The following is an 11,240-nucleotide window of genomic DNA, read 5'->3' on the forward strand; positions in this document are numbered from 1 at the left end:
GGCGTTTTCTTATTTCATTTATTGGTGAGCATGTAGGCTATGCTGTGTGTGGTATAATTTTTTATCATTATTTCATGTTACGGTACAGGGGAACAGGGCTTCTATGAAATGGGATTTAATTGTAGATATTGAAATCTGCGAGGATACAAGTGTGCTTCAGTTCCGTCTCAACTGATGGAGCGGTAATTTGTTGATATCGTGTTGTCACCACATCTGCAATCACGGGGGCTAATGGTAAAAGTGTTTCATTATTGGCAGAAGTCTTGCAGCAATACTATTAGGTAATTAGGTTGGATGTTAGAGCGAAAGTAGTAATCCTCGACCGCAGGATTTCCATTTGATCTGATGGGTTAGAAGAACAAATTAATTACTAGATTCAATTGGTCACGAAAACACAGTATTCCTGCAAATGTGAAATACGACTTCATTAGTCTTCTACGAAAAGAGAAGATCCTCTAAATTACAATAGGAGAGGAGTTGCTCAGTTTGAATGAGTTTCTAGTCATTTAATGAGCATATCTCCCACGAACGCCTGTAATGATCTTACTGATTTATTAGTTTGTATTTGTAAAGTAGCCTATAAGTTGGCTAGTCTACAGCATGAGATTCCTATAAAATGTTTTTGTTTTAAACTAACCATTTTGTGGGGTTTATGTTCAAAACAAGTAAAATGATCCCATAGGCCTATCTTATGCGGTCAATTTATCTTGTTTCAATGATGCTTAGGCATTTTATTTTTTACTGTTACTGAAAACAATATAAAATATCGATTAAGAAAATTATTTCGCGCAGTGTATATGCTTATACTCAAACGATGTAATGTGATTTTGGAGTATGCCAACTGCAATCGAAACCTTTTATTAACGGGCACGTGCGCTCCACACGGCTAACGAATCACGGGAAACAAGTTGCTTTTATGGCAAAATGCGAAAGTAAATGTACTAATGGTGATGGAATCGCCTTTACTTGAGAAGTCGATAGAATCCGCACCCATGCAGAGGCAGTTAAGCAGCTTTTAATAGCCATTTAATCAAGTGAAATTGGGAGACAGCACGCCACTGCGTCACACCTAAGTGGTGCTTTTCTGTAAGAAGCTTGTGGCATTAGCTCGCGCACCTTATACTAAGAGCAGTTTACCCACTAGACTAACTTATTGTGTAATGCCAAGTCCTTATGTATGTTAAAATATAGTGTGTTACTTTGCACACAAGAAGTAGGCTACCATTACCTAACTCGAAAATGATCTGATCATTCTTCTAAGTTTATTTAAATAAAACCACGTATATTCTATATTCTGGACAGCAATGTTTTTTTTGTATTGAATTTCCTTTGAATGATTGCAGAACCACATTGTTTTATAGAAAGAAATAACAAAAGAAACACATGAAGAAAGGATTGAAGGAGAAATAAATAGAAAGATGTATGTTATTTTTATTTTTTTTATTTATTTGATGTTCAGATTCTCCACCAGTTGTTTTGTACAGTTTTTCATAATATAGACAAAAAGATTGTAAGTGTTCACACATTGATACTATCTATAATTCTTTATTTAAAAATTTCTTTGTTCTTTTTTTTTTCATGACCTAATGGGGTTTTGGTGCTATAGACTGGCTTCCAATATTGGTGATAATAAAGCCCAGTCTTCTAGTGAGGATTCGAGCTTCTGGGGCATTCATGCATCCGGTATGCACACATATAGAAAATACCTAAATAAAAACAAAAAACAACCACATTCATTCAAGTGAAAAAACAGTTTGTGTTGTTTAGTTCAGTATAAACTGATTCAAAAGCAATTTACCTCCCTTAATAAGATGTTTCAACAACAACAATTTAAAAAATAAAACCACAAATTAGTTGAGTGTGTATAAGTACACTATTTAAATCATATGTTTTTTTTTGTGTGTGTGTGAAAAATATAAACAAATGAAGTAGATCATTTAAAGGTGTGGTTTTTTTTTAGACTTTAACGACTATCATTACCTGAAAAGAAAGTGAGCACAACAGACACCCAGCCAATGATGTAAGACCAGGAGAACCTCCAGTTACCATAGCGTTTACCATAGTAATTTATTGTAACTCCTGTGTACACAGCCATGGCCAGAAACACAAAAAAGCCTTGTGGGGGGAAAAGGGGAGAAGCAGGATTAAATAAAAATAGGATGTGATTAAATAAATAAATACATTTAACAAAATGATTAAATATAAATATTTAATACTGTAGTATTTTTCATATTTTTTATTTAACACTACATCATAATTCCATGTTCCACAAATTGCAGGTTAATTTATTTAAAGGGATAGTTCACCCAAAAACGACAATTCTGTCATTAATTACTCACCCTCATGTTGTTCTAAACCTGAAGGACTTTAGTTCTTTTTGATGAAATCTGAGAGCTTTCAGTCCCTCCGTTGAAAGCTATGCAACTACCACTTTGATGCTTCAAGTTCATAACGAGATTGTAAAACGAATCCATATTAATCGAGTGGTTTAGTCAACATTTTCTGGAGAGACTCAATCGCTTTATATGATGAACAGATTTAATTTAGGCTTTTATTGACATAAACATTGATCAGCAAACATAAACAGAAGCTCAACTGTACCTGAATGTACCTTATTGGTTCTTGCTGAAGCTCAAACGTGCTGCGTAACACGAGAACAAACCTCATTGGTTCTTGCGGAATCTCAAATGTGATGCGTAACATGAGAATGAACCTCATTGGTTCTTGCTGAAACTCAAACGTGCTGCGTAACACAAGAATGACCCTCATTGGTTCCCGCGGAAGCTCAAACGTATAACACGAGAATGAACCTCATTGGTTCTCGCACTTCAAGAGAACATGCTTGAGCTTCCGTTCACCACAACTGATGTGAGAGTTGATGAATGTTTGTGTGAATAAAAGCGTATGATCATATAAAGCGATCGTGTCTCTTCAGAAATTTTGGACTAAACCGCTCAATTCATATGGATTTGTTTTACAATCTCTTCATCAACGTTTTGAAGCGTCAAAGTGGTAGTTGCGTAGCTGTCAATGGAGGAACAGAAAACTCTCAGATTTCATCAAAAAGATCTTCATTTGTGTTCCAAAGATGAACGAAGGTTTTGAAGGACATGACGGTGAGTAATTAATGACAGAATTTTCATTTTGGGGTGAACTATCCGTATAATTGCAAAACAATAACACAGTGTCCAGACAATAACTGACATGTTTATTTCTCTGATTACTTGCAACAACTAGTTACAAACACTTGATGACTTAAAAAGTTATCATATTTCAAGATTAAATAGGCAGAAGAAAATGCAACTTACATGAGATGAAGAACAGAATGCCTGCAGCAAAGCTTTTATCAAACCTGTCAAAGGAGGAGTAGTGGATGAAGGCCATGATACCGATGATGATGCCAAAGAAGCAGGCCAACAGAGACAAGATCATGAACGCTCGTGTAGCATCCCAGTATGCTGTGAAGTCAGACGGTCAAAGGCCATGTTATTACCACCAGCTTGTTTGCAATGCATGAATAACGAAGTAAAAGTGGAATTGAAGGTCCAGAGAACAACAACTTTAAAACACAAGTAAAATGTGCATTTGATGCAACTAAAGTAGGTTTGATCAATTTTAGTTGTTTTTGTTCTTCTGTTTGTTTATGACTCCATTGGTAAATCTCACCAATGCTGTCGGTGTGTGTGAAGCATTTTCCCGGCATGCAGTATCTCCACAGCCCCTGATGCATGTAGTTGTTTGAATGACGGTACTGCATCCAATAATCTGTTGCTGTGGAAACAATCAGGAGTATATTGCCCACTCCTGCACAAAACAGCCCTCCTCCCATGAAGCTGTACATTCTGCACCTACAGACAGACTAAAAACAAAAGCACACACACATTTATAAACAAACACACATGGGACGCATGCATTAATGCACACACACACACATGAATGTCAGGGTTGTGTTAGCATCAAGGGACTGGTGCAGACTCCTCTCAATAGCGCTGCACTTCACTCAGAAGCATGTGAGTGTCTGTAATTGCATTGTAATGAACACATTACTTCCTCTGAGTGCGCTGAGAGGTCAGTATCAGGAGGCTACTCACTCACACTCTCTCTTTCTTCTTTTCAGGTTAAGGCTAACAGTTTTCAGGTGAACTGGCTGGAAAAGATTTAGTTATTGTAAATAGGACAATGCTCACTGAGAAAAAGCAACATGTTGGTTTATCAAGTTTGTTCTTGAATATGCTTTATATTCCTTTTGCAAAATATTCTCTTGATGTGAAAATAATAATCACATAATATTTCATTAGCCTGCGATTTTTCCAGTATCGTATTGACAGATATAAAACGAGATAGAGGTTAAGTGAGGTACAAAAAAAGCACCATTCAGTAGAGGGTGCCACGTTGTAATTGGTTGGGGTTGGGGGGGAAGCATCTAATTGTATACTGATTGGTGACTCAAACTTTAAATGAAAATGACTTTTTTTATTTGTTTTCAAAGGGACACTGTGTAACTTTAACTATAAACAAAACTGCATGCGTCTTGCGAAAGAACATTGTAGCCGGAGTTCTTAGCTGTGTCCCAATTCAGGGCTGCATCCTTTGAAGGTTGAGTCCTTCGAAGGGTGCGGCCGACGCGGTCTTCAAAGGACGCACCGAGACTCATTTAAAGGGGAAAGTATAGCCGATTGCGTCACCGCGGCGCGACTGTTAGCAGAGTAGCAGACAAGGGGGTAATCCACCAGCCGGAAACTGAAGTCTCCCCGGGGGCCGCCATTGGCTAACAAGCCATCACCTGCTGTTAGCATCCCATTGACTCCCATTCATTTTTGCGTCACTTTGACAGCGAATAACTTTACATCTGAGGCGTTTAAAGACTCCATTTGTCCATTGTTTATTTCTAAAGAAACACGAGAATGTATAAAAGGCTCCATTACCTTGTATCTTCCGTTATGGCCCCGTAGAAGCCATTTTTGTAAAAATAGGCTAACGATTGCGTCATAACACGCGACTCTCTGTCGCACAGTAGATAAATTACCGTATAGACAGAAGTAGAAGCTCGCGCGCAATCGGGTGGACGTGGAGGCATAAAGTCAAGGGAGAAGCCCATAGAGTGTCATAAAGTTGCTCCTGCTGCTAGCTCATGGACAGCTAATACTCACGAACTCCGGCTCTGCAAGATTCGGAAGGGAATGATTCAGATTCCTCTTGGCGCCGCTACTAGAAGACGTACAAGTTGCTCACGTCACATCTACGTCGTCAAGCTCAGTTTGAGCCTGCGCAGTACGCTTGGCAATCAGGAAGTGAGTGCTTCTAATTGACTTCACTTTTCTACGTTGAAGTCTATGGGGTCGCTGTGTCCATTTCTTTTACTGTCTATGGTAGCAGAGAAGGCGGTCCCAATTCGAAGGCCCTTCGAAGGCTCCTTCAAAATGTGGCCTGCAAATGCGTCCTTCTTTTCCCGTGAATGCAGGATACATCAGGAGGTTCCTTCGCAGCCTTGCCTACCCAGAATTCACTGCGCGCCGGAGACGAAATGGCCAAATTACACTTTGGATTTAGGCAAAAGTAGGCCTATTGGATTTCAGTTTACCGGTAATCGAGTAATCTAATGTAGCCTATCTAATGATACAAAAGAAGGAAAAATTTATAATAAAGGTTAAAATGTTGTCTTGTTACTAGCATGTGATTTTATATAAGCTGGTTTATACTCTTTTAGACTTTACTATGTAGCCCACATAAATTAACAATTTATAAAATTTACAATACATTTTGTTAGTGTCATTTTCCAAATAACCAGTGGTGGAATGTAACGAAATACATTTACTCTGTATTTAAGTAGGAAGTTTAGATTGTTATTCAACTCGACTTCATCTCAAAGGGAACTATTTTTACTCATGGTTATTAGATTTTGATATTAGATATTGTTTAAATGAACAACAGTATAACAGAAACACTAAAAATATGTCTATAGGTCTAGTGCTGAGTTTAGCTCATAGGACAGTTTTGCATGTTAAAATAATTTATGATTTGATTTTTGAGTAGGCTATGTGAGATAATTTCATTTATTCTTCCCTCTTTCTGAGAACAGTGATTGGCAGCCCACGCCTGAGTCAGCCCTGCAAAGCTGTTATAGACAGTGGAAATATGCACTCATCCCAAATATGCACCACCAGATCCTTACTCAGCTCAATAAAGGTCTACAGAAAAATGTTTTCTTCATATCTGTTTTATGTATACTGTTAATTCAAATTTGTATTCTGTTTTTCTTATCTAAAAGTAACTTATCTTGTAAACACTTGTAAAAAGTACCTTAAGTAAAAATGTAGCCTATAGAACAATTTTATTTTGTTTCATTTACAAATTAATTTACATGAAAAAAAAAATGTAGCCTACAGAATAATTTATTTATTACATTTACAAGTTATAACTTGCATTACAAAAATAAATCGGAAAAATTGAATTCAAAGAAATAATTTTTTGTTTCATTTACAAATAGCCTATAACTTTTAAAAGTAATGCATACGATTGTTTCATTTACTAATTTTAATTCACATGACCAAACGTTTATTTCTCTACCAATCTGTCCATTTTCTCCCTGCTCTCCTGTGATCTCATCAACATTCATCTTCTGTCTCTCTCAGAAACTTCATGTCCTCCCTAAATATCTCAATCAGCTCATTCTTTCGGTCTTGTTTTCTCTTGGCTGCTGCTGGTTCCTCGTTCTATCCTTTTTGTGGCCCGGGGAAAGAAGGACGGTAGGCAGGGTTGCCAGGTCTGTGCAACAAAAGTAGCCCAAAAAGACCATTGGCTTTTCTCCATCAGGCATCCGAAATCTCCGCAGGATTTGTGAATATGCAACCCGATCTCACGAGCAATTCGTACTAATTTGTACGAGTGGCTAATTCGTAACAATTCATACGACCTGACTCGTATGAATTTGTTCGAATTTGTAGGATTTTTGCTAAATCGTACATATTTTACGAATTCCAAATTCGTATGAATTCATACGAATGACCTACCCCTGACCCCGCCCCTAAACCTACCCATCACGTGGGTTTAGACAAATCGTACGAATCCGTACGAGTGAGTTCGTATGAATTCGTACGAATTAGCCACCTTTTAATCATTCGTACAAATTAGTACGAATTGGTCGTGAGATAGCGTTGGAATATGAGGGATGTTTTGTTAGCCTGGAGAGATGGTCCTCACTGCAGAACACGAAATCCAGATCCAACTCCTCCCACCTTACATATACCTAAACCTACCCATCTCCGCCCCCTGATCCCTAACCCCACCCCTAATCCTACCCATCTCCACCCCTTAGATCTGGATCCAACTCCGCCCCCTGGATCTCATGTACTGCAATGAGGTGCTACTGAGCCTGGATGCCAGCCCATAACCCCGCCCACAACATTTTTTGGACGGGAAGTTCGGTCTGGACTCGATCCATTGAGGAGTATTTATGATCGGTTAAGAAATCGTCGGGCCAATCAAATTGCCAGGGTGGGGCTTTTATACGATGATGGACAGATGATCACGTTATCAAAGAGCGCTTGGGTTAAACTGGTTTCCCTCAAAGTTGACTCCAGCTGGAGAATTGAGATGTATAGATTCCGCTCTCGCGTCTGTTGTAAAATAAATCGACAGCGCATTCATTTTAAAAGACGAACAGAGAACTGCAATCAAGGCATTTGTCGATAGGAAAGATGTGTTTTTTTCGTCCTTCCTACGGGATTCGGCAAAAGTTGCAAAACCCTGTGGTCGTTGTGGTTTCTCCTTTGGTAGGACTCATGGAGGACCAAGTAAAAGAAGCAACACTCATTATTTTACTACTTCTTCCAGCGTGCGTGGTGAGTTGAGTTCTGTTGACAACTATGCGTAGCTCAGCGTTGCTCTGATTGGTTGTAGGTCTATCCAATTGAGTGCAGGTTTTTTTTCTTCTTCTCCTGGTTCGGTTAAGACACGGCTCATAATCAAAGCCCTATGGAGCAGTATCAGACTCACATTCTGACTAGAATATGAGTATGACGAAGTCAGGCTAATGTTTTGGGGGTGTGGGATCGGGAAAACGTCGGACTTGGCAACACTAACGGTAGGCCGCATTTGAAGGATCGGGAAGAATCCTTCGAATTGAGAAAGCCTTCGTCGTGCCGGTGTGACGCAGGATGCAGCTCCTTGAAAAAAAAAAGAGGATGCAGCCCCTGAATTGGGACACAGCTCTTCTCTCTGTTTATAAATGTCTATGACGAATCACGCAGGTACTGGGCTACTCCGCAGCAGTTGTCATCCAGCTCGGTCTAAAGTAGTCCGAATATAAACACTTTATTATAGGCTAGGCGTACTGTATGATTCAGGATAAGACAAAAACACCGTTTAGAAGATGGATTCATGATGTACTCGCTCATTATAAATTATTTGTAAATTTTGAACAAAAAAGTTACATAGTATAGTAAATGAAACTTATAAAATCACCATTATAAAACATAGCATACATTTTTTTATTTGACACATTTTCTAAATTTGGGTAACACTTTGTTTATGCAGAAAGGTTCTGAAATTGACAGTGTTTTAATAATAATAATACAATATTTAAATAAATAGGCCTTTTAAAAACTCAATTTAATCAAATAATACATTTTTTAGACCTCTTTTGAAATATATTTATCTAGTTATCTGAGCAGCTATTTTAGAGTCAACACTACATTATTATATTACATCTGACAGATATTAATGTTGTCTTATATTCTTGGAGGGTTTTCCCAAATGTATATTGATGGAAGCCAGAAAAGCCAAAAACAGTCAAACACAAACAAATCTGTCACCAAAGGTCCACTATTCCAACAAACAATCCGATAATCTAGCTATTAAAAGTAGTCACACTTACCTTTATCAAACCCCTTAATAAAGTCTAAATAAAATACGCCAGGGCCCTATAATGGCAGTACAGGCAGCTTTCCAGCAGCTCTTAGCACTAGCGTTTAGCGGGTGAATAGAGAGAACGGGAAAGACCAAGCAGAGCTCTGAAACAAAAGAACAGGCAAAAACACAGCCAATCAGCTAGGGCTATAGTTTTGTGATTTTGGAATCTGCTGAAGAAACAGAACTATCTACAAATCCTGATGACTGGAGGCTTTCCATTGAGCGGGCGCCGCTAACCACCCTATAGTTGGGAAGAGGCCGAGCGGAAAATCTGGATTGCTGTTGGGCCTAGCATGGAACAATTAAATTCTCCGAACAAAATTAGAATTTTTTTGTGTGTGCTTTCATGTTCTGCTACCAATCTAGACATATGAAATTGTGCTTTCTTTTATATGAACCTCACATTTAAAAGATCCACAGTGGGATATCAAAAGGTTGTGGACTGGGGAGTTCTACATTAAAGTGACAATACAAGAAAAACTAAATACAATTACAGGCATGCTGCTTTGGATAAAAGAATCTGCTGAATGGATAAATGTAAATGGTCTCTTAAAAATACTTGAGTATTATAGATGAAATATGAATAACCAAACCATCATTCATCCAGCTTTCTGAGGCTTTCACAGATCTATGCAATATGCTAAAACATCTCCGATTTCCTTAACATTTCAGTCGAACCGCGCTATTGAGAATTAGTTTAGGTTTGCTTTCCCTCGCCCTTATGTGTGTTAGAGTTGTTTTCTCCTCCAGAAGGGTTCCTCTCCCATCTCCCGCACATGGTCCCGAAGATGAAAGGACCACAGTGGATCCATTACCTGCATTAGAGCAAGTTGCTCTGACCAATTGACGACTACAAAATGCAACAGGAAAGGGTTTTTTTCAAAGATGTGAGTGCCGTACTTACGTCTAACTTCATTTTTATAGACCACCGCCTATTTTGTTCCATTTCAACTGAGGCAGCAGAGGGGCATTTGATATCATTCTGAGCTATCAAAGTGGACAATATGAGTGAAGCATTTCTTTCTCCAATGCAGCTGGCTTTTCAGAGGATGAATTTGTTATGACATGTGTATTAAAGCAAACATTAATGATAACAAATGTAGCTACTCTGTGGATGCACAGAAAAAGAATATTCCTAACAGACTTGCAGGGGATTCTCGGTACCTTTGTGCGCCAGTTACATGACAGATGACAAAAATGCAATGCCACTAGAGCTAACCTCAACCCCAATCCTATTGCATGCATTTATTTTCACTGCTGTCTTTTCTACGGTATGCAAAGACAGATATAGAATGAATAGATAGATAGATAGACAGACAGACAGACAGACAGGGGGGGTTACAAAGACAGACAGACGACAGAGATTGGTAGACAGACAGATAGATAGACAGACAGACAGATGGGATTACAGACAGATAGATAAACACACAGACAGACAGACAGATAGATAGATAGATAGACAGATGGGATGACAGACAGATAGATAGACGCACACAGAGACAGACAGATAGATAGATAGATAGATAGATAGATAGATAGATAGATAGATAGATAGATAGATAGATAGATAGATAGATAGATAGATAGATAGATAGATAGATAGATAGATAGATAGATGGACAGACAGGGGGGTTACAAAGACAGACAGACGACAGAGATAGGTAGATAGACAGATGGGATTACAGACAGATAGATAGACACACACATAGACAGACAGACAGATAGATAGATAGATAGATAGATAGATAGATAGATAGATAGATAGATAGATAGATAGATAGACAGATAGATAGATAGACAGACAGACAGATAGACGGGGGGGGGGGGGGGGGGTTACAAAGACAGACAGACGACAGAGATAGGTAGACAGACAGACAGATAGATAGATAGACAGATGGGATTACAGACAGATAGATAGACACACACATAGACAGACAGACAGACAGACAGACAGACAGATAGATAGACAGACAGATAGATAGACACACACAGAGACAGACAGACAGACAGACAGACAGACAGATAGATAGATAGATAGATAGATAGATAGATAGATAGATAGATAGATAGATAGATAGATAGATAGACAGACAGACAGACAGACAGACAGACAGACAGATAGACGGGGGTTACAAAGACAGACAGACGACAGAGATAGGTAGACAGACAGACAGATAGACAGATGGGATTACAGACAGATAGATAGACACACACATAGACAGACAGACAGATAGATAGATAGATAGATAGATAGATAGATAGATAGATAGATAGATAGATAGATAGATAGATAGATAGATAGATAGATAGACAGACAGACAAACAGACAG

General features: G+C 38.5%; 1 protein-coding gene across 1 annotated transcript; it reads right to left on the minus strand.

Annotated features, from left to right (window-relative positions):
- Positions 1 to 1,608: 1,608 nt before the first annotated feature.
- On the minus strand, positions 1,609 to 9,039 carry lim2.1 (lens intrinsic membrane protein 2.1). The gene is made up of 5 exons (XM_056240262.1): positions 8,887 to 9,039; positions 3,667 to 3,859; positions 3,309 to 3,458; positions 1,981 to 2,115; positions 1,609 to 1,706 (listed from the first exon to the last, which is right to left on the minus strand). The coding sequence occupies exons 2-5, from the start codon at positions 3,839 to 3,841 to the stop codon at positions 1,645 to 1,647; spliced, it is 522 nt and encodes a 173-aa protein (XP_056096237.1). The 5' UTR covers positions 3,842 to 3,859; positions 8,887 to 9,039; the 3' UTR covers positions 1,609 to 1,644.
- Positions 9,040 to 11,240: the final 2,201 nt, after the last annotated feature.

Source organism: Rhinichthys klamathensis, unplaced genomic scaffold (genome assembly GCF_029890125.1).
Source record: "Rhinichthys klamathensis goyatoka isolate OS25496 unplaced genomic scaffold, OSU_Roscu_1.1 h1tg000585l_1, whole genome shotgun sequence".
Classification (NCBI taxonomy): Eukaryota; Metazoa; Chordata; class Actinopteri; order Cypriniformes; family Leuciscidae; genus Rhinichthys; species Rhinichthys klamathensis.